General features: G+C 42.5%; 1 protein-coding gene across 1 annotated transcript in view; it reads left to right on the top strand.

Moving 5' to 3' along the window:
- RARB (retinoic acid receptor beta) overlaps positions 1–24526 on the top strand; it is a 179412-nt gene that overhangs the window by 29375 nt on the left and 125511 nt on the right. The window contains exon 2 of the mRNA XM_036761151.1: positions 17725–17873. Within this exon, the coding sequence (XP_036617046.1) occupies positions 17725–17873 (149 nt within the window). The remainder of the gene's footprint in view (positions 1–17724; positions 17874–24526) is intronic.

Genomic DNA, 24526 nt, shown 5'->3' with positions numbered 1-24526 from the left:
TCCCCATCAGTCTTGGATATTAAATTTTTATCAGTGATACAGGATGAAAATATTTCCCCTTTTTATTTTGTATCTATTGATTTTTACTAGTGAAAAAGCTTTTTAATTTTTATGTAATTGAAATTGTCTATTTCACATAGTAGGTACTTAATAAATGCTTATTGAGTGACTGATGGATTATCCCAGTGTTTGGTTAAGAATTCTCCCCCTAGCTATAGTTGTGAATTATAGCTCTTTTCTCTCTTAATTTTTTATGATGTGACCTTTTATATCCAGGTTACATATCATTTTGAGTTTATTATCATATATGGTATTGAACAGAAATGTCAAGCACAACACTCTGGAGTGTGGTCTGAACCAGATTAAAATGTAATTGGGAAATATTTAACAAAATTATAAAATACAATATAACATAAATAATGTTAATTTATGGCTTTTAAAGTCAATATGTGGCCCCAGAGATCCTTATGGACCATTTAGTGGCCTCATTTCTATTTGAGTTTGACATCACTGGTATAAAGTGTTCATTTAGACCTGACTTTTGTCAAAGTGCTTTCCAATTTTCCCCAGCAATTCTATTCAAAAAGGATTATTTCTGTCTTCCAGTAATTTACGTTCTTGGGTTTCTCAAACACTGGGCTACTGTTTCCAGTTGTTTCTTAGTGCTGCTTATCTAGTTTTCTCCATTGATCTCTCTCTCTGTCTCTCTCTCTCTCTGTCTCTCTCTCTCTCTCCCTCCCTCTCTCTCTCTCTGTCTCTCTCTCTCTCCCTCTCTCTCCCCTCTCTCTCTTTCCCTCCCCCCACCCCCCTCCTCTCTCTCTCTCTCCCCCGCCTAAAGTATGAGGCGTCACAGGGCTATGCTTCTTTTATTCATATTTTTCCTAGTTAGTTCTCTCAAGATTCTTTTGTTGCTCCAAATGAATTGGTGGAAATGTTTTTTTTTATAGTTCCAGGAGCGTTGGTAAATGTTTAACAACTGGCTTTCTGGGAGGGTGAGGGGATGTACCCAGGACACACCTTTCAGTTTAATCTACATTATTAATATTTTTGCCATTGCTCTTAAGTCCAGAAATCAACAAAACAATCAACCAAGCCCTGATTTATATATGCAGCCTTTGCTAGATTTCCAAGGTGTAAATTTTCACACTGAAACTTAACAATTGGATACCCCTGTCAGTAGTTCTATAAAATATTTCATTTGTAATTTGATTGGTATAGCACTAAATCCATAAATTAATTTAGGTGGTACCATCATTTATATTATATCGGCATGATTCAACCATGAACAATGACTATGTCTTCAATTACAGCTATTTGTTGTTTTCATAACGAGTATTTTGTAGTTGTTTTTATATAAATCTTAGGTGTGTCTTAATTAACTTTCAGAGACTTTGTGTTTTTTGTAGTCTGTTTGACAGAAGTTAGATGGAGCCGTGAATAAAGCGCTGGGTCTAGAGTCAGATAGACTTGAGTACAAATCTGGCCTTAGACACTTACTAGCTGTATTGCTCTGGACAAGTCACTTAACCCTGTTTGCCTTATTTTTCTCATCTATAAAGTGAGCTCGAGAAGGAAATGGCAAACCATTCCAGCATCTTTGCCAAGAAAACCCCAAGAGTCAGATACAACCAAAACAACTGAAAACAAAGTTATTTTGAATGGGATTTTCTTTTTTTCATTTCTTGTTTTTATTTTTAGAGAGAGGGATAGTGACTAGATCTGTGATTTAATTGGTTTAGGAAACTCTTGCATGAAGCAACTGTCTCTACCAATGCAGACCAGGACCCTTTTTGCAATTTAATAGTTTTAGAAAGTTGTCCTGGACCCTGAGAGAATGTGATTTGCCTTGGATCACACAGCCAAGATGGGTCAGGAAGAGGATTTGAAGCCAAATGTTCCCAGTTTCAGCAGCTCTCTCTTCATTAAATGATGACATCTCTCTTTTGGTTATTATAGTAAAACAAAATGCTAATTATGTTTATGGATCTTTTTTTCCATCTTGCTACTTTACTAAACAACTAATCATCTCCAGTTTGTTGATGAATCTCTGGAGTATTCTAAGTAAACCATCCTGTCATCCTCAAATAGAGATAAATTTGTCTCCTCTCTTCCCCATCCATATTTTCAATACTGTTTTCTTATCTTATCATTGGTAAACCTAGGTCAAATGATGATAGAGAGATTAGACATCATTGCATTACCCTTTTTATTTTAAGTGTTTTCTCTTTACAAATTGTGCTACAGTATACTTTTACCAGTTTACAGAAAGCCCTATCATACACTTTCCTTTTAGGATTTTTATCATAAAAGAGTGCTGTATTTTGTCAGAGGAGTTTTAGTTATTTGGGTTGTTTTAAGCTTTAATTGGGATCATTGTTTCTCTAATGTCAAACCACACTTGAATTTCTGGTATGAATCCAGCTTGTTCACATGAGAGCTAGAGATCGAGTCCTCTCTGTCCTCTTCCTTTCCACCTCAGCCATTTTTCTATTTCAGTGACATTTGTTTGTAATAACCCTTTTTAAGAAAAATGGCTTGAATTTCACCCCCACCTCTCTTGAGTCCTAGAATCTATTCCCAGGAATGTTAATTCTTGATAAAGGCAGAAGGAAACAATCTATAAGCTCAGTCTGAGGTGACCAGTCCTACTCTTTGCCTTTTCCCTCATCATTTGACTTGATGGTCTTTCATCTTCCCTTTGAAGCTCTGGCCCCTGTTCTATGCCATTCTCCTTGCCTCCCCCATCGCTTCCTCTGCCTAGTGTGAATTAATACCATGACACAGGATACCATCTTGGAAAAGCTGATCTCCTGAAATGACCAACCCCAGCAAACATAGAGGCAAGGCCCTGTTTCACCCTCTCTTGCTTCTGGGGTCACTTTACAGTGTGGTTAGTGGGCTATTTCTCCGGGGGGGGAGGTGGCTCATCTTCCACTGCTTACTCTGTTTTCCAACCCCAAAATATTCTATCCTTACTCTTCCTCTGCTTCCAGAAATTAAAAGCCATGGCTTTGGCTGTTTTCAAAGACCCATACGTTCTACTTTCTTCTTACATCAATTTATCACTTTTTAACTAACATCTACCTCTCATCTTGAGTCCTGTCCTGGGTTTTCCTGAGTCCCTCTGTTCCCCCTTCTCCTCTCTCCATCCACTAGGAGTTTCTCCTATTATCTTTCACCTCTAATATTGATTTACTAAAGAGGAAATTATATTTTCTCCCTGAAGTAAGAATTCATTCCTTCTCGAGATCTTTCCTCTTTTATCTTTTACTCATTAGATTCTGTCTTTTCCTTCTCGTTGGCTCCAACGCACTGTATGAGTTTTGGGTTTGGTTTTTTTTTGAGGCAATCAGGGTTAAGTGACTTGTCCAGGGTCACACAGGTAATAAGTGTCTAAGACCCAATTTGAGCTCAAGTCCTCCTCACTCCAGGACCTGTGCTCTATCTACTGTGCCACCTAGCTGCTCCTCTATGAGTTTTTAAAATAGGAAGTTAAACAAAAAATAAGAACAAACATTTCATTTCTTAGTCTTTTTTTTTGCTGTCTGAAAACTTTTTTCTAGTTAGACACTTTCATGTCAGCTGTGCTCACCTTGAACTTCTTTGGAAAGAATGATGAAATCTTCCACCTTCCCTAATTTCAGTTACCTTCTTTGATGTTTAGTTTTGAGGGATATAATATCTTGGGGTGCTGCTTGATCTTCTTTGCTTTTCCATATATAATATTCTAATTTTATATCAGTTCTTTATAAACTCATAGATGTGCTATTATGATTAATTCTCTTTTGAATGGGAAATGTTTTGTTTTTGCCCTCTCCAAAATGTGCTTGATATTGTAATCCTGAAGCTTAAGTACATTGTTTCTTGTGGGGTTAAGCTTGGGGTTTCTTCCTTTGGTATTTAGTTTTATTCTCCTGGTCTGAACTCTGCCATCTGCTTCCACATTTCTCTATGATTTCTTGGTTGGTTCGGGAGGTCTTGAAGAAATTGCTATAATGTCTTCACTTTCCTCTGGGGATTTGCTACAAAGTACTTAATCAGTAAGATTCCTTCCTTCTCTCCCCCTGCCCTAGTTGTTTATTCCTCCTCATCCTCAGATTTTCCTTGTCTTCATCCGTATGTTGGTCACTTGTCTTGCAAGATTCTCAGGCCTCCTTTATCAGTCCCAAGCCCAGAGGTATAGGGTTCATAAAGTCACACTAAGTCACAAAGAGACTGTGAAGAGGGTCCCTTGGAACTGAGTTCAAATCCCAACACTGTGTGACCTAAAGTAAGTTATGTAACCTTTGTGTGCCTCCATTTTCTCATCTGTACAATGGGTCTAATTCTATCATCTACTTCCCAGGATTGTTGTAAGGAGCAAATGGGATATTTGTAAAAAGCACTTTGCAAGCCTTATATCTAGTCTATCATCATCATCATCATCATCATTATCATTCTACCTCTCTCTAGTGTAGAGGGAGGGAAAAAGCATCCAACCATTTTATGACCTTATAACTTCAGCTAATTCCAAAGACCCTTATGTTCTCCTTTCTCCCCAAACCATGCCATTTTTGTTAAGGTAGGAACAGTTTTATCATTTTTAACTAACATCTTCTGTTCCTCTTTGGAACAGAAGACAGCTGGAAATATATAAAGGTGCATGGAAGTACTCGTTTTAGTGGTATTTGTTATGTTCAGAATTTTAGAGAAAAGCAGTTTTATATTAGTCAGGGCGGGGAGGGAACCCCGCCTTGTATCTCATTGCTCAGCTACCCCTGCTTCACAGGAAAACCTTATCGACCCCAACAGAAGCTGCAGCAACCAGCCCTAATCCTCTAGGGGAGGGAGGAAATCCAGCTCTCAAACTAGGAGAGTTCAACTTTATGGAGAATGCTGGAGAACATGGTCCATCTCCAGCCTCCATTTTCTTCTCTTTCTAAGTCTTATTTCTTTCTTTATGGCGAATGTGGGGACCATTAGCAGGGGAGGAAGTTCAAGTTCAGAGGGTGGGGGGCCCAGACTCCTCCTCACACAGCAAGTTCCCAAAGCAGGGAGTCTGTGCGTGCAACGTTGGGCCTGACAGATAATCGCTCCTGACAGCCTCGAGTCACAAGCCCTTGGTCCGGAGCCAGGAGACTTTGGAGTATTTGTCTTAAAAGCCACCACCCCCATTCTTGCTGGGCCTGAGTTATTCTTGGGGAGGAGGATGGGCGGGGAAGAGGATAGGCATGGAGGGGGATGGAGCTGCTGGGGAAGGGCCAGTATTTTATTTTTGATTCCTGTGCTTCCGTTATTGGGACTTTCCTAGTTTGCTGCTCTATCATGGCTGGAAAGAAAACAGGACTTTTTTTTTTTTTTTCCTCCTATGTCTCCTGAAGTCTTGGAGTTTTTTCTTGAAAATCCTCCAAGTCTTTACTTGGCCCTTGCTCCAAGGGCTACTACCTATGCATGAATGCGTGTGTGTTTGTTTTTAACTCTGGCAACAAACTTTGGAATCTGTCTGTCACCTCCCAAAGGGCAGGGCCAGAGGATCTGCAGAGACCAGCGCTGACGTCCCTCAGTACTGAGGCCAAGCCTGCTCCTTTGAGCCGGGGCCCAATGAGAGCTGAGCAGAGTCTTGCCATGGCCTGAAATGCAGTGTGGGAAACTCTAGGTGTGAGAACTGCCTCCACCCTCTATGAATAACCTAATTGAGAAGTCTAAGGAAGAGAAGGCCTAAGATTCATGGAAATTCAGTGACTTTCCAAGCATCACACTCCTAGCAAATCTCAGAGATTTGAGCTCAGGTCATTCTGGCTCCAAGCCTAGCCCTCCATCCTCTGCCCTGTCCTGCCTCTGTGTGAAACAAGTGCTTTAGATAGTATGATTCTCATTTTACAGATGAGGAAACTGAGGCACAGATTTGTCATGACTTGCCTGAGATGCAGAATGGTAGGATTTGGATGCAGGCCTCTCCAATGTAAGCCCCTCACTTCTTCTGCTACATCCTTCCACTCAAAGGCTATGCCATAAGCTGGGACGTATCTGGGTCTGCTTTTGAATTTTGTCCTGCCACTAGACTTCAGCGATTCTGGAAGGGAGAATGTGGTTGATGACTTTGTGCAAGTAACTCTGCCTCACTTAAATCCAATTTACCCACGAGTCAGGATGTTTCCCCCATGATGTCATTGGTCCTCCAAGAAAATGAAGGATGAGCAACTAACAAACACTGTGGAACTAGAAGCCTGGTTTCAAGGCTCCGGATTTTAATCATTCCTTCAACTCTTGAAAGTTTTCTCTCTCCTTAAATCTGTTACTGCTACTGACAAGAGCAGTTTTAAAGTGTTTTTATAGTACCTAAACCAGGAATTAGGCCCCTAAGAAAATATACACTCGGTGGACCTAATTCCACATACTTACTTAACGTGCTGTAAATTGGAATGAATGACTATTTGATATCGGAGGCTGCCACTTTTAAAATTGGGCCACAGAATAGAGGGAACATTTATTCATCCAGCAAGCGTCTATTAAACTGCTACTCTTTGTCATGCATGTGCTATACTAGGGCACTCTTGGAGTTGAGATAACCTCTCCAAAGGGTCCTTAATACTGTAGGCAATTAGCTCCATCTGCAAGCTGAGCTTCATTTTTAGCATGTATTCACTCAGAGCCTTGACATCTTTGAAGTCTCCTGGTTCAGATCATTAATAAGTAGTTAGATGGATTGGGATATTAAAAGATTATGAGAGCGAATTTATCTGAGCCCTGAAATCAGCTGTCTTAGATAGTCTTTTAAAGGAAAATGATATAGAGAGATATAGATATATAGGTATGTTAATCGTCTAAAACAATAACCTATGAGATAATTTGGGAGCTTGGTCCCTGAAGCAAAACAAAGAAATCTATGTGCTTTATAAAAATGAATTGTGGGTATTGAACCTGCCATGGTCCCTTAGGAAAATACGATTCCACTTCCCACAGTAAAAGTCAGTCCCTAGGAATAATTTCTTTTTTCTGGCCCATAGCCCAGGTCCATGGAGCTATGACGTGGAGTGATTAGATGCTTTGAATATTTTTGGGGGGGAGACTTAAGCTGCCTTGTAGAGGTAGGCTCTATCTTGAATAAAAATCGATGTTTGGAAAATTACGACCATGAATTAAAATAGAGTGGGTTACATAATGTCATAGAACTCAACCGAGAATATGGAGTGTTGACCAGAACGGACACAGTGACCTTTCTCACTGAGGTAATGGATAAAAGGGCCAGGGAAAGCAAGAGGAAAAGAAATTCATACTTTCTTCGGGAAAAAATAATTAACTTTCATACTAAGTCTCTCTTTTCATAGGATTAAAGGCTAATTCCAACTCCAACTTCATTTCTAAACTCTTAGATATAAATGTTTAGTTATTCACAGACCTGTAATTAGGACAGTCAAACGAAGCTTTACCCTAGCATGCTTATGTGGGAAAGGGGGCACTTCCTTCCCAAGGTGATGACAGTCTCCATGTTTAATGGTTCAACACTGGTCCACGTTACCATGTAGCACAATCATCCTCATCCTTCCCGGCTCCCCAGGCTACCATCCCCAGGGTGTGTTGTTACTCCTTCCAGTGGTCTTCCTTTTCCCTCAAACCTAGATCTCCTGCATTTCTCACACAACAAACAACTTGTGTTCTGCAACTCTCTTTATGCTACCCCTTCCCTTCCTCCAAAGTGTTTTTCTTTTAGATGAAAAAAATTAGTAGCTATGGCTCTGGTTTCTTATTCATTTAGGGAGGGAGGGGTGGTTTGGAGCTAGCTGCATGTGTGAATGTATGGACATGTCCACACCAGTAACGAAGGGATAAACCACGATGATGTGTTTGGGACAGAGTGGAGGGTGACGTCATTGCAGAGTCTTTACATCAAAGGAAGGTCTTTCACCTCATTGCCAACTTCAGCCTGCCTTCAAAGCCTCTTTCAGAATAGCAAGCGTGCTGGGGTGATGACAAGAGGGATAGGTCTCTGAAGTCATTTGTGCTAATGACAAAACAGCTTTTCTCAAGCCTCTGATCTTCCTTTGTCCACATCCCCCTCTCATGAGGCCGGGATCTGCACCTGTTGGCTGCATGGACAGAGTAGCAGGAATTCTCATCACTGAGCCGTCCAGTGGGCCAGGATCCCAGGTGACCGGGTCACATACACACACAAAGGCGGGTCACAGGCAGGTTACTGAGTCAAGGCCGCCAAGCCTCCCCGAGAATGTTTGTTTTTCTTCTCTGTTCTCTTTCCTTTGCTCTCCTAAAGATTAGGATTGTTCGACTGCCTAAATCACAACAAAGCAAGTCATTAATTTTGGCAATAAAATGTCCCCCTCCAAAAAAGTCGGGTGGGGAGTTCATCTAATTTTGGAATTGGTTTCCTTAGGCTCCTTTCGAGCTTACTCATGAAAGACTGTCGAAACAAGAGCCCTTTTCCTGAAGGATGATTAAAAGCAGACCTTTCACATTCAGACGAGTCAAAATGGAGTGATCTGTAGGATGGGGTTAGTTTTTCAAATGTTTGGAGGCGTATAAATAACTTCTCCCGATGAAATGTACACACACACACACACACACACACACACACACTCACACACGCAGAGGAGAATCTGGTTCTAATTACTTGTACTTTGGGTGAACTTTTGTGTTTCCTTTGACTGTCTAATGTATGTGCGCTGTGTGTGCCTTGCACTCGGCCAGTAGATTCGCAGACCCACACACATGCACACACACACACACACACACACACTCACTCACTCACTCACTCACTCACTCACTGCAGACCAGCTTATTTTGGTGCCAACAAAAATGGAGGCCAGCAGAATGTTTTGACCAAATGCGACACTTTGCTATTCACCCTAATTAGCTGAAATTGCTTCTTCCCACCAGGGACCCTGAGCTCCAAGCTCCAGATTCCCCCGGGGCCTAGGCAGGAAATGCTTTTGACTTTACAACTGTTTTTTTTTTGTTTTCTTTTCTTTCTTTCTTTCTTTTTTTTTTTTTAAAGACTCAGCTGTCCAGAGAGTGCATTAAAATAGTCTTAATAATCTTTGGGTCCTAGTGAAATAAAAGGGATTTCATAATGCCTCCTGGCCTGCCTACCTCTTAGTCAGTGACAGCATAAAATACCCCAGTCTGTCAACATGGGTGAGCCCCACCATAAATTACCGCTTACAAAGGATCACCATGCTCTCTTAAAAATGTTATCTGCGGCTTTATCTAACCTTTAGAAAAATGCCAAACATGTTAGGAATTGTGAAGAGTGTTATTGTGGGTGCCTTTCTGGAAGGTTCAGTGGTTCTCAGGTGTGCTGGGAGGGTGACCATCAAGTCTGTTTTCTCAGGTGAGTTTGGTTTCCTAAGTGTTACCTTCCCAAGAGAAGTTATATTTATAAAGGGGAGAGGGTGGGGGAGGTTGAATGAGAAAAGGTTTTGTTTTCTCTGAGAAAATCAACTATGGGATGTGAGAAGACTTCCCTCAAATGCCTAGCTCAGCCTGTTCTCTGCCCCTCTGGGCTGCTGGGCTGGGCTGGGCTGCCTTTGTGTGAGCGAGGGCCTGTACATAGAGGAATCCCAGATCTATTTTTCATACCCCCAAAAAAGTCAAACTCAGGAGGTAGATTTTTCTTAGTTGATGCATTCTTTGAGGATAAAGAGGCTTGAAATATGGGCCGGAGGTTGGAGCCAGTGAGAGCTTGCTCCTTCTTTCCTTCTGACATCCATGGGATCCATTTGGAGGGTCCAGCTCCTATCTCCAGTTGCTGACTCTGCTCTGTGCCTTCACCAGCAGCGGATGCCAAACATCTAATCTGGTCCGAGGAGCGTAAGTTTCCCTGGTCTTGGCGGATCTCTGACAAAACCCCGCTGCACAGATGGCTAGCGGTTCGGCACACCCCGCTTGGATGCTCACTCGCTGCTCCTTCTTTGGAAAGGAACCATCACGTAAATAAAGGGAGGAAAAATGCATACATAGGAGCAAATGCCGATCAGAAATTATTCCTCAAAGACTGCTTTCCAAAAACCGAAATCACATCAGCATGGCCAGAACGTGGTTGTTTTATTGAATGACACAGCCCTCTTTCCCCCACGGGAAGTCTAAAAACCACTTTCTGGCTTGACGGAGATCGCTGAATGAGCTAATACGGAACACATTGTCTGCTGAGGCTGCAGAGTTTTCTAGCTCAAATTTTATCATTCCAGAGATGGATCGTACCAGCATGAAATAAGGAGCAAGATGTTTGAGGCCTCTCAAGGGCATTTGATGAATCTCACTTTAATTTAAAGGGACTAATAGATTATTGATGTAAGCAGGACCTCGGTAAAACAGATCAATACCAGAGGCCTCAGAGTCTCTCTTAAATACCAAAAATGACTAGTGAAAGAGGCTGGTCCAGATTGGCTGATGCTTTCTGTTTTTACTTCACATCTGGTTTCTCAAGAGGATGAGGCATTAATAAACTTTTTCCACCTAGAAGGGGACAATTATATTTTTGCTAGATTATTATATTGTAGGTAGAAAGGACATTTGAGGACAAGTCTTTTCACATAAGGATGTTGCCGCATCCCCAGTCTGTGAAAGCTTTTGGCCTGTGCTGGCCCTCCAGTGTTTAGCACAGTGCCCAGCACATGTAGTAGGCACTTAAATGTTTATTGACTGACTAACAAAGTAGGCTTGGGTAATCCATCTGGTTTTGCCTCTGAATTTTTCCCATGGTATTCTCAGGGTGATACTGAGAGCCCATGCGACCTCAAATGTTGCAAAATACCACATACTTGAACTCATTGAAGGAGAACCAGCATGCCAATGGAGTAATTTTCAGATATTTACTCCCTTACTGGCCCCAGGCAGATTTTACTCAGGGCTGTGCGACTTAAAACGTAAGCAATGCATTTTCTTCCCTTATTGGTGTGTACATGTGTATTTCATTGACACCATCCATTGATTAAAGTGATGGAAACCAGGAAATTGGAAGAACAACTGTAGGGCTGAATCTATAGTCAGAGGAGACCTGGGTTCGAGGCCTACCTCTGACACTTAATAATGAGCTCATCCTGGGCAACCCACTTAGTGTCTCTGAGACTCAGTTTCCTCTGCCAAAGAGGAAGATAATAGGATTAGTACCCACTTCATAGCATTGTTGTAAAGACCAAATGACCCAAGTATGTTTTTGCAAACCAAGTGCAAATATTAAGCTTTATTATCATTAAGTCACTTAGAAAACCTTAATAAAAGTTTTCTTCCTTTCTTCTTTCCTTCCTTCCTTTTCTTCCTTCCTCCCTTCCTCCCTCCTTCCCTTCCTCCTTTCCTTCTTTCTTTCCTTCCTTCCTTCTTTCTTTCCTTTCTTGCTCTCTCTATAGCTCTCTTTCTTCCTTTCTTTCATCAAAATTAATTAATTAGTTAATTTCATTACTAGAAAAATTGCAATTTGATTAGAAGAGCAGGGAGGATTGGAGCACATTAGACATTCAGTCTGTTAGTTAGCATCAAAATATTTTCATTTATAACGGAGTTTAGTCCCAATGCTTTGGGGGTTTGAGTCACAATATATCTTGTCTATAACTTGTTTGTACATATTTACTTTCACATTGTCTCCCCCATTAGATTATGGGCTCCTTGAAGGCAAGGTCTGTCTTTTATTTTTCTTTGTATCCCCAGTGCTTAGCACAGTGTCTGGCACATAGTAGGCACTTAATATATGTTTACTGACAGACTGACAATAATAATCTTGTAAATGACTAAAAAGATTCTTGGCAAGTTTTTGCAAAACTACCTGGTATTTGAGACATATCATGACAGTATTTTGCTTTTTGCACCGTCTTTCCTAAGTTTCTTGTTTGTTAATCAGAGGTCATTTGGCCCATAGTACAGTGCAAAGGGAGGCAGCTAGGTGATGCTGTGGATAGAGTGCCAGGCCTGAAGTCAGGAAGACCTGAGTTCAAATCCGGCCTCAGATGCTTTCTAGATGTGTGATCCTGGGCAAGCCACCTAACCTCAAAATGCCTGTCACTCAGTAAGTGCATAATGGGGATAATCATAGCACCTACTTTACTGTGTTGTTTGTGAGGAGCAAATGAGATCATCAGGTAAAGTTCTCTGTGAAACTTAAAGCTTAGTAGAAATGCTAATTATTATTGTGCATCATTCTGGCCCCAGAGCTATGATCCCATAACTCTTGGTCAGGGATTTGGGGGATGGGATTTGTGCTTTGAGTATGGGTTAGACCCTGTGCCCTTGGATGACGTTGGGAGCTGGAGGTCACCTTGCCTACCCCAAGGCCCTGCTGTCTGACCCACTGCCCTGGACTGATTGTATGGCTTCCATTCGAAAATCGGCTCCTTTGGAGTTGGGACCACTTTATTTATTGTATTTGTACCTCCTGGACCTAGGACTGCTCTCAACTTACAGGATTCTCTTAATGAATGCTTGTTGAGTGTTTGATTTTTTTTTTTCATTTGTTTGTTCCTCTCCTTTTACTGAGTCCCAGAAAGCTAGAGAGGCTCCCTTCTGAGGACCCTTCCAAAGTCCTAGACATTCTGCAGTGCTCCTCCCTTTTCTTTGGAGAGGCTGCCTTTGCTTCCTACACTATAGTAATGACAATCAAGAGCCAGACTCCAAAATGCAGACCAGGAGCTGGGCACTAGAATTATACTTTAAGGGAACGTCAGGGCTTTCCTGACAAACCACATCTTCAACATTTCGGCATCAGATTTTTTGTGACATTTTTGGAGATAAGACAGAAAACAAGCTGATCCCATACAGTAGCAGTAAGGATCGCAATGGCTTGCATTTATGTCAAGATTTGCAAAGTATTTTATACACAGCGTCTCATTTGCTCCTCACAGCAGCCCTGGGAGGTGGGTGCTGGTATTATACCTTTTACAGAAGAGGAAGCTGAGACTGAGAGAGGGTAAGTGACTGGCCCAGGGTCATACAGCTAGGAAGTGTCTGATGCAGGATTTGTAGCCAGATCACACAGATTTCTAGTCCAGCATTCTGGTATATACTACAAATAATAGCAGTGAAAATGTTTTAGCTCTTTCAGAAAAATGAGAGTGAATGTGGAAGGCAGAGTAGCCATTCTTGGTGGTGGTGGTGGTGGCATCATGATCTTCTTATGCATACTCTGTGTAGTGGTAACAGCTTAGTAGGAGGGCTGGTCTGGTGGATACAGTGTTTGACTTGGAAGCAGGTTAGACCTGGGTTTAAGAGCTGCCTCATTCACTTCCAAACCGTGTGACCCTGGGGCAAGTCACTTCACCTTACTCAAACTCAGTTTCCTCATCTCTAAAATGGGGGTATTGTTCTTCATAGTCTTTCCCTCACAGGGAATTCAGGGGGAACACTTTTCAAACCTTAATGCTACCATCTTTCCCAGTCTCCTGTAATACTTGCCACCTTAGCTTTTGAGTTCCATGAGGGCAGGGACTATCTTTGCCTTTCTTTGTGTCCCCAGCACTTAGTAGGGTGGCTGGCGCTTTGTAGTAATAAATGCTTGTTGATTTAACTTATGTAAAGGCTACTTATCATTAGTTTGCTTACATCCATGGCAGGCGACAGCTGGGCAGCTACTTGATACCCGTGTGTTTGATGAATGAATAAATGACCAGACTCTTCAGGAAGGATTTCCATCCTAACAATAGATTATTTATCCAGTAGAGCCAGACTGTAATATTTTCTAAATTTTGACACTCAGTTGCTCACTGAATAAGAGATCTGAGAATGAAGATAGCTCAGAAATCATATCCAAGCTCTTGATTTTACAGGTTAGGAATGCGAAGCCCAGAGAGGCTCATTTACTTGCTCAGGGTCACATAGAGAGATTGGAGCAGGGTCAGGATTTGAACCCAAGTCAGGATGTCACCCTAAATTCAACACTCTGCCCCCACATCCCCAATTTCCCATTGAAACAGACAGAATTATGAAAATGAGGAACAGCGGCAGTGTTGTCCATCATGAAAGTGGTATTTTTTTCCCGAACAGAGAAAAGCAATAAAATATTTCTCCTTCTGAGGCAATTAGGTTTTGAAATGAGCAAATGGTCAGCCTGGAAGAGCTAGCTGGCGTCTAATTTTATCACCGGGCGTTTGCACGATCTTCCTGAGCCTAGCGCACCGATAAGGGGGTGGGGGTGGGGGGCAGCAGAGGGTTCCGGCGCCAGGGCTGGGAATGAGAGGAAAAGGGAAGGAAAATGGACGACCAAGTTGGCTTTTTTGGGCGGGAGCGGGGAGGGAATTGTCTGCATCTTTTCTTCAGTAGAGAGAACTTCAGGTATAGAAAGCCCTCCACCAATGCTGATCATTTGTCATTTATAATCCTAGAGAGTTACCTAGGCCGCAGAGTGGGTCACTGACTTGTCCAAGGATCTACAGCTGTTCTCTATCAAAGGCAGGATTTGAACCCAGGTCTTAGTGGACCTCTATTTGCTAGCCCACACTGTCTCTTGGCTTGCATCTCAGAGAAACAAGTAAGGAACTGTAGGGAAAAAAACCGTAATGGCATAAGTTTAAAGACCTGGGACAAGTGTCCTGTGTGGAGTTGGTAGGGGAGTGTTCTCTAAAAAGGGAAAGGCCCCCCAGGACACTGAAAGGTGTTTCTATTTCTGGCAGACTGGCTACTACTGGAGAGTAGGGGATGGGAGACCCCAGGATGAAGTCAGTGCCTCTGCTCTGGAGGGGGTTGGAAGTGGGGGTAGGGCTGGGGGAGTAGGGCAGAAAGAAGCTGGAGTGACGACATACTCCCCAGGGCTGCTATTGAAGCCCCCTGAATTTCCTTTTCTGGGCTAAAGCTTCTGTGGAGTACACCCACCCTAGTTCCCCATCTGGGTAGTGGGATGGTTTTAGACCCTCCTGAAAAGAAACGGGAAGGTCTTCTACCTCAATCCTAACTGCAGCCGCTCCCCTAACAGTAAGTAGAAGCCACCTCCAGTGGTGTTCCAGTTTCACAGCTGGAGGAACACAGGTGGACCCCCTCAGCAGTGGTGAAGCTGAACCTGGACCCCAGTGCATTTGCTGAACCATGGGTTTGCAATGTGGGAAGCCAGGTAACTAAGTCAAAGGGTTACAGAAAGAGCAGAGAACCGGAGATGATCTGCTCTGGGGAGACGAGAGTGTAGACCCGTCAATGGGGGGCATTTTCTGAGGCTGGGAGACCCTGGGACCACGTTGCACTCACGCCCTCCTTGTTCCCCCTGCATTAATGAACACCCTCACTTTGCAGCAGGGACTGTCCTGCTGCCCTGGAGAGCAACATTGAGCCCATGCTGAAAAAAAAGGCTTTTACTCTTCTTCTGAAATGAATTTTTATTCTGAATTTAATAAGCACCAAAAAGAAAATGATAGATCCATATACAGAGTGGAACGGGAAAAAGATTTAAAAATGAAAACATGAATCTCTATTACAGACAACTGGCTTTTAAAAAATATATATGCATACACACACATATGTATATATATATACATATATATATACACATATATATACACATATATATATACATATATATATACACATATATATACATATATATACTAAATTCAGCATGTTACTTTCACAGCTATCCTGCTTGTCTGAATTTCCTTCCGAACTTCTGTGCATTTAAAAAAAAATGTTTCAATGACCTTTTTTTCTTTTCTTTTTTTTGGAAGGGGGAGGGGGCAACACTATTGCAAACTTTGATTTCCTTCCCAATTTTCTCACTCCCTAAGAGTGAAGGAAAAAATCCTTGTAACAAACAAGCAAGGTCAAACAAGAGGTGGGAAGGGAGAAAAAGAAAGAGGGAAGGAGAGAGAGAAGAAAAGAAAGAGAAAAGGGAGTCAGGGAGAGAGAGAGAGAACAGAGGAAGGGGAGAAAAATAGAGAGAGAGAAGAAAGAAAAGGGAGGGAGAGAAGAGGAAGGAAAGAGAGAAAAGTAGAGGGAGAGAGGAGAAAAGAAAAGAGAAAAGGGAGGGGGAGGAGGGAGAAAAAGAGAGAGAGAGAGGAAAAGAAAGAAAAGGGAGAGAGTGTGATGGAGAAGAGAGAGAGGAAGGGAGAGAGAAGGAAGGTGGGAGATAAAGGGAGAGGAAGGGGGGAGGGAGAGAGATGCAGAGTAGGGTGGGGCAGACAGACAGACAGACAAAGACAGAGTTCCTTGCTGGGAGCTCCCCACACCAAAGAAATAATAGGTCAGTTAAAGAAGAAAAAAAGCCCTCAAAGCAGTAAGCAAACAAAAGAAAACCCTGCCTGCTTTGCCTGCACTTGGGGCACACCTGTAGGCTGACTGAAAGTCTTCTGAAGAAGCTAACAGAGACAGAAGCACAGGCTCCCAAGTGTGGAGTAGGGTGGTACAGGAGTCAGGAAGACCTGGCTTCGAATCCCACCTCTGATACTCGGTGGCCGCATAACCCAGAGCACATGACGTTTCCTTCCTCAACCTCAGTCTCCTCCGTGGCCATCGTTCCTGCCAACAGGGCTCTTGTGAGCGTCCACTGAGATGAGTGATGTTAAGCACTTTGCCAGACCCTAAACTGATAAATATGGAGTCATTATAAATGATAATCCTTGACTTTTGTTTGGACATTCATGTTTTACAACTTTCACTTTCTCCTAAAGCTCGTACTTTCCCGTATACTAACTCATCTCGATATGACAAGGCCTACTGGGAGTCAAGAGACCTGGGCCTGATTCCCAGACTTTATGTGACCTTGCAGGAGACACTCGACCTCTCAGAGCCTCATTTTCATCATCTGTGAAATGGGGGTAAATCATATTCTCTTGTTGATAGAGAATGGAGCTAGGGTTACAACTCCAACCCTAACCCTGCATTTTTCTGTCTCTCACTGGGTGGGTGTGAGTGAAGTGTTTTGCAGACTTTGAAATGCTATGCACATGAATGAAGGAAGGATCTGTGATTTTATCAGCAGAACTCTTGGTGTGAGAACTCCTTCCCACAGCACAGACTACAGCCCATCTATGACTTAAATCCATGAGTCCTGTGGAGTTGCTTGTGGCACTTAAAGGATAAGGCAGGGTTCAAATTCAAATTATTGTTAATTTAAACTCAATGTTAAGCAATATCTTAATTTTTAAAAACTTAATTTTGAGAAATTTGAACAATAATTATTGTTCTAAGCTCCAATTATTGTGATCCTCATTTTAGAGATGAAGAAATTGTGGCTCGACTGAGATTTTGAGTAACTGATAAAATAGTAGTGGTGCCTGAGGGTGGATAGTGAAACCCATCTCCATCGTCCATGCAGAGTCAGGAGGCTGCACATATTGTCAGACATGGTCACGGGGGTGGCTATTTTTGCTTGACTGTTCTTTGTTGTTCCAAGGGAAAATTGCTTCTCTCTCTCTCTCTCTCTCTCTCTCTCTCTCTCTCTCTCTCTCTCTCTTTTCAAGTGAGGGAAAATAAATGTTAGTTTAAAAAATCATTTACAAATCTTTAAGGGAAGGAGGATGATCCATCTGAAAATGATGTAAAAATAAAAGACTTAAGTAGTAAATAAATAAAAAGACTTAAATAATTAACAAAACTTAAAGAGAAACAGCTGTTCAGAAGAGTTAGTGACTAAGGTCACACGATGTGTATGTGACTGAGCCCAGTGCTATAGAAGGGCCCTTGTAGAGACTTGAACACCACTGTCCATCACGACCTCTCTCTGGCCCCACTTTGTAAAAAATTTTGATAAGATTAGAGGCAAGGAAGCATGTATTATTGACGAAATGAACTCAAAATGTCTTTTTTTTTAAACTTCTTTTTCAGCCATCGAAACACAAAGCACCAGTTCTGAGGAGCTTGTCCCCAGCCCCCCTTCTCCACTCCCTCCTCCTCGTGTTTACAAGCCCTGCTTCGTATGCCAGGACAAGTCATCAGGCTATCACTATGGCGTCAGTGCTTGTGAGGGGTGTAAGGTGAGTGCCCTGGCCCTCGGACTCCCCCAGCGCTGCCCTTCCCTGGCAGAGATACTCCCATTCCCCCATTCCTTCCTGGAACTCCTCCCTGGGGAGGCTCCATCTCCTAAAATGGGGTGTCTTGACAGCAGACCCTCTAATTCTAGCCATGTCTGATGTGGGCATTTTGTTCGGTCTTGCTTAATAGTGAAAGCGTTCTGATTTTCCCTTGTAACTCATTGTCTTAAAATAAAATGGAGGAATAGATTTATTGGGAAACGTACATGTTGTAAACACAAAAGATATCAACATAAATTTTAGCAATAGGAAGGAAAACATATTTTAGAAATAAGGATAAAAACAAGGCGCTTCTGAGAAGGATCTCTTGGAAATCAGAGACTAGCCCTGATGCTCGATGAACATAGTGATTTTCAGATAAATGAATGCTCTGGGGGATTATATCATTGTAATTTAGAGCTGAAAGAAATTTTAGATGATGGATAGTCTTAACCCCTCATTTTCCAGACCCAGAGATAGACAGTGACTTTCCCATAGTCACACAGTTAGGTAATAAGTGTCAGAGCTGGGATTCAAACCCAGACCCTGAGCTCCAAATCCAGTGCCTGCTGCCTCCCCTTCCGATTCTAGGATGTCAGTTTAATTCAGTTAATTACAGTTTATTAAATTAGAACAGTTTATTACTGCTGCCATGTTGTTTCAGTCACATCTGACTCTTTGTGACCCCATTTGGGGTTTTCTAGGCCAAGATACTGGAGTGGTTTGCCACTTCCTTCTCTAGGTCATTTTACAGATGAGGAAACTGAGGCAAGCAGGCATAAGGGACTTCCCTGGATCACACAGTTAGTAAGTATCTTAGGCTGGATTTGAACTCAGGTCTTCTTGATTCCTGGCCTGAGGCTCTCTACACCACAGCACCTAAACATGACAAAAATAGAGCAGTCCCTGTCCTCAAGGGGCCCCCGTTCTGCTGGTGGGGTGACATGTATGCAGGTAAATAACTACAAAGTTGATTAAGGACGGTGAACAAATTTGCATGTATAGTTGCTAGTCTATTTCTTGCTTTCTTAATGGGTGGAGGAGGAGCAAGAAGGAAGGAGAGAATTTCGAGCTCAAAATTTTAAAAAATTAATTTTAAAAGTAAATAATTTAATTTTTTAAAAATAAAATAAACCTTTTGTGATTTCTGCTTTTAAAAAAAGGAAGGTAAGCTTAGTAACAATTGTAGGCAATCTGGGAGGACTTCATTGTCTCCTGAGTTGAACCTTGAAGGCAGAAAATGATGCTTTTAGAGGCAAAAGTGAGGAAGAAGCATACCACTCGGTATGGCTGGTTATTCTGTTGGCCTGGATAGAGGGTGCACAAAGCAGATTCCTAAGAAACAAAGGCTTTAAACTCATGGGGAAATGACATTCTGGTCCGTCGGACTCATGCTCATGCTGTTGGAGGCATTAGCTTAAAATGTGACTGCTTTTGCAAACAGTTGAGGGGATTGTGGGTAGAGATGGGAGTGATCTCCTGGTGGCTTTTCAGCACCATGAACTTTGAGCAACTTTGAGTGGCTGATGGTTGGGTTTGGGGCCTGCAGGCCTCTGGACGTGGATCATCAGTCCTAGAGTCTGGATTTGGGGTTCTAGGCTTCAGAACCTTGGAAGCTGAACAAGAAGGAAAAATAAAAGAGAGAGGAAACCAAAAAATGGCAGTGGTTGTACCAGGCTTAGCCATAGGTGCTAAATTCAGCTGAGCTGTCCAAGTCCAGCGGATGGATTAATAAATGTGGGATCAAAGGCCCTGGCTTGGAACCTTGGCTTTATGGTTTACTGTCCACCTGTGTGACCTTAGCTGAGTCACATTATTTTTCTGGATCTTATCTTCTTCACCTCTAAAAATGAGGGGTGCAACTAGATCATCCAGATGCCTTTCCTTTCTCTCATCCGCCCTTCCTCTCACTGAGCCACCATCTTTATCAAGGTTTCCATCTTGTTTCTCTTGGACTAATTGCAAGAGCCTCCTAATTGGACTCCAGAGTCTCCAATTCATCCAACACATGCTTGCCAAAATAATCTTCCTGAAGCATAGATCTAAACTTAGTCCCCTCACTCGAGTAGGCTGAAGCTCCCTATTGCTTCCAGGATCAAATCTGGCTCTGAGTTCATTCTCCAAGCTTATTTCTTCTCCTTCCCACATGCTACATTGCAAGCAAACAGACCTATTTTCTATTTATTCCCCAACCTTGGGTTTCCATCTCTGGGCTCTATTACATTAGACCGGCGGTCTCCCAGAATGAATCCTTGCCCTCCTCTATGGCTCAGCCCGGGGCCACCTTTTGCAAGAAGCCTTTGCCAGTCAGCCTAGTGACCGCCCCCTCCTCAAATTATCTAATGTATCTTCATCTCGTCACAGGTTGACTCTCCCCAGCAGAACATTAACCCCTTGACTATTTTCCCTGGTGCCTAGCACTTAGTACGCAGTTTATAAATACTCATTGGCCTGGATAATCTCAAAATGTAAATCTATATTTATCAGGTCTGTAATTCTCACCAGATCATTTCAAAACAATTGCTTAAAATCAGTTATAAACCATGCTGGATTTTTATGTTTATGTTGGCTTTTTTTTTTTTTGCGGGGGTGGTCTGCTGTTAGGGTGAAAAGGAGAGAACAGGATGCTTGGCTGCTCTAACACCCACTTTGGGGTCACCAGGCCCAATTCAAATGTCATTCCAGTAGCAGGATGAACTGAGCTTTGGGCCTCCTCTGTGGTGTGGTCTGTCTACACACACTTACCCAGATAGACTTCTGGGGAAAATGCCTTCCCTTGGCCTGCGCCTTGGATTGTTTGGGGACAATCACAGGACAACTCAGTTTGGTCGGCTTCCGAGTTCATTTCTGGTAGACAGGAAGAAGAAATGAATTGATTGCACATAAGACTATTGTTTTATTATCAGTAACCCCAGGCTGAACTGGTTTATTTTGGTCTGAGCGGAGATATTGTAGGAAGGTTTAGACTAACTTCCAGTTTGGTTTACTGGATGGTTGCTACAGCAGCAGGGGATGAGCAGTTTTTAGGGTTGATTAGAAGATCAAGTTCAGAGATAGATGTTCCTTTGCCTAGGGAAATGTGGAATCTTACAGAAGCTTTATAACTTACTTCTGGGGTGTGTGTGTGTGTGTGTGTGTGTGTGTGTGTGTGTGTGTGTGTGAAGGAGAAAGACCAGAGAGAGAGAAGGGGGAAGAATGGGGAGAAGAAAGGAAAGGGGGAGAGAGAGAAAAGAGAAATGGAGAGAAATGAGAAAGAAAGAGACAGAGAGAGAGAGGCAGAAAGACAGAGACAGAGAGAGAGACAGAGAAGGGAGAAAGGGGGTGAATGGGGGAGTGAGCTAGAGAAGGCAGGCAAAGAAAACCCAGTTCTCTCCCCTGTCCAGGCTGTGTGCTAGGGGAGGGAGGCGTTTGTGTAGAGTGATGGATTTGTGTGGTCAGAGGGTCTGGGCTAAGTCCTGGCTTTTCCGCTTTCCTTCTCTGGACCCAGTCAGTGTAGACTGCTGCCATGCTGGATGGGCATCGCCCCCGTGTTCTGTACATTCTGCACAGGCTCATCAGCCCTGTCTTCATCACTTTATTCCTGAGCCATGGTGTTGATTTTTTACTTTTTTGGAAATGAGGTAGTAATAGCATCTGGGTAAATGTCAATAAGCTCCCTAGGTTTTTGCTGTGGTGTTTTTTTGTCATGATTTTCTTTTTTTTTTTAATTTATTTATTTAACATATTTAGTTTTCAGCATTGATTTTCACAAGAGTTGGAATTACAAATTTTCTCCCCATTTCTACCCTCCCCTCCACTCCAAGATGGCGTATATTCTGGTTGCCCTGTTCCCCAGTCAGCCCTCCCTTCTGTCACCCCACTCCCCTCCCATCCCCTTTTCCCTTCCTTTCTTGTAGGGCAAGATAAATTTCTATGCCCCATTGCCTGTCTATCTTATTTTCTAGTTACATGCAAAAACTTTTTTGTTTTTGTTTTTGAACATCTGTTTTTAAAACTTTGAGTTCCAAATTCTCTCTCCTCTTCCCTTCCCACCCAACCTCCCTAAGAAGTCAAGCAATTCAACATAGGCCACATGTGTATCATTATGTATAACCCTTCCACAATATTCATGTTGTGAAAGACTAACTATATTTTGCTCCTTCCCAACCCATCCCCCTTTATTGAATTTTCTCCCTTGACCCTGTCCCCTTTCAAAAGTGTTTCTTTTGGATTACCTCCACCCCCATCTGCCCTCCCCTCCATCATCCCCCTCTTTTTTTTATCTTCCTCCCTCTTCTTTCCTGTGGGGTAAGATACCCAATTGGGTATGTATAGTATTCCCTCCTCAGGCCAAATCTGATGAGAGCAAGATTCACTCCTTCCCCCCTCACCTGCCCTCTCCCCTCCTCCCACAGAACTGCTTCCTCTTGCCACCTTTATGCGAGATAATCCACCCCATTCTATCTCTCTTTATCTCCCTCTCTCAATATATTCCTCTCTCATCCCTTAATTTGATTTTATTTCTTTTAGATATCTTCCCTTCATCTTCAACTTACCCTGTGCCCTCTCTCTCTCTCTCTCTCTCTCTCTATATATATATATATATATATATATGTAAATATATATATATATATGCATACATATATACATACATACACATTCACATATATATATATAAATATATATATATGTAGATATATATACATATGCATATTCCCTTCAGCTGCCCTAATACCGAGGTCTCATGAATCATACATGTCATCTTTCCATGTAGGAATGTAAACAAAACAGTTCAACTTTAGTAAGTCCCTTGCAATTTCTTTTTCTTGTTCTTTTTCTTGGTTACCTTTTCATGCTTCTCTTGATTCTTGTGTTTGAAAGTCAAATTTTCTATTCAGCTCTGGTCTTTTCACTGAGAAAGCTTGAAAGTCCTCTATTTTATTGAAAATCCATATTTTGCCTTGGAGCATGATACTCAGTTTTGCTGGGTAGGTGATTCTAGGTTTTAATCCTAGCTCCATTGACCTCCGGAATATCGTATTCCAAGCCCTTCGATCTCTTAATGTAGAGGCTGCCAGATCTTGGGTTATTCTGATTGGGTTTCCACAATACTCAAATTGTTTCTTTCTGGCTGCTTGCAGTATTTTCTCCTTGATCTGGGAGCTCTGGAATTTGGCGACAATATTCCTAGGAGATTTCTTTTTGGGATCTATTTGAGGAGGCGATCGATGGATTCTTTCAATTTCTATTTTGCCCTGTGGCTCTAGAATATCAGGGCAGTTCTCCTTGATAATTTCTTGAAAGATGATATCTAGGCTCTTTTTTTGATCATGGCTTTCAGGTAGTCCAATAATTTTTAAATTATCTCTCCTGGATCTATTTTACAGGTCAGTGGTTTTTCCAACGAGATATTTCACATTATCTTCCATTTTTTCATTCCTTTGGTTCTGTTTTATAATATCTTGATTTCTCATAAAATCGCTAGCTTCCACTTGCTCCAATCTAATTTTTAAATTAGTATTTTCTTCAGTGGTCTTTTGGACCTCCTTTTCCATTTGGCTAATTCTGCCTTTCAAGGCATTCTTCTCCTCAGTGGCTTTTTGGAGCTCTTTTGCCATTTGAGTTAGTCTGTTTTTTAAGGTGTTGTTTTCTTCAGTGTATTTTTCAGTATTTTTTTGGGTCTCCTTTAGCAAGTCATTGACTTGTTTTTCATGGTTTTCTTGCATCCTTCTCATTTCTCTTCCCTATTTTTCCTCTACTTCTCTAACTTGCTTTTCCAAATCCTTTTTGAGCTCTTCCATGGCCTGGGACCAGTTCATGTTTTTCTTGGAGGCTTTTGGTGTAGGCTCTTGCACTTTGTTAACTTCTGTCTGTATGTTTTGGTCTTCTTTGTCACCAAAGAAAGAATCCAAAGTCTGAGACTGAATCTGGGTGTGTTTTCACTGCCTGGCCATATTCCCAACCAACTAACTTGACTCTTGAGTTTTTCAGTGGGGTATGACTGCTTGTAGACTAAAGAGTTCTATGTTCCACGTTTGGGGGGGGGGGATGTGCCAGCTCTGCCACACCAGCACTCCTCCTTCCCCAAGAACCCCCAGCCCGGGCTGGGCTTAGATCTTCAGCAGGCTGTGCACTCCTGCTCTGATCTGCCACTTAATTCCTCCCACCAGGTGGGCCTGGGGCCAGAAGCAACTGCAGCTGTAGCTGCCCCATCTCCGCTGCCCCAGGGCGCGAACTCCTTATACTCCCACAACTTTTCCCACTAACCTTCTCCACTGTCTTTGGTGTTTGTGGGTTGAGAAGTCTGGTAACTGCTGCAGCTCACTCATTCAGGGCACTAGGGCACACTCCGCCCGGCTCCTGGTCTGGTTGGTCTGCCCCGCTCACACTGGGCTCTGCTCTGCTCCGCTCCCAGCTCCCAGGTCCGTGTGGGATAGACCCTACCCAGAGACCATCTAGGCTGTCCTGGGCTAGAGCCTTGCTTCCCTCTGCTGTTTTGTGGGTTCTGCAGTTCTAGAGTTGGTTCAGAGCCAATTTTTTTATAGGTTTTTGGAGGGACTCGGCGGGGAGCTCACGCTAGTCCCAGTGTTCCAGCCGCCATCTTGGCTCTGCCCCCACCTAAGACCTGTCATGATTGT

Source organism: Trichosurus vulpecula, chromosome 5 (assembly GCF_011100635.1).
Source record: "Trichosurus vulpecula isolate mTriVul1 chromosome 5, mTriVul1.pri, whole genome shotgun sequence".
Taxonomy (NCBI): Eukaryota; Metazoa; Chordata; class Mammalia; order Diprotodontia; family Phalangeridae; genus Trichosurus; species Trichosurus vulpecula.
This window is presented reverse-complemented; position numbering and strand designations above follow the sequence as displayed.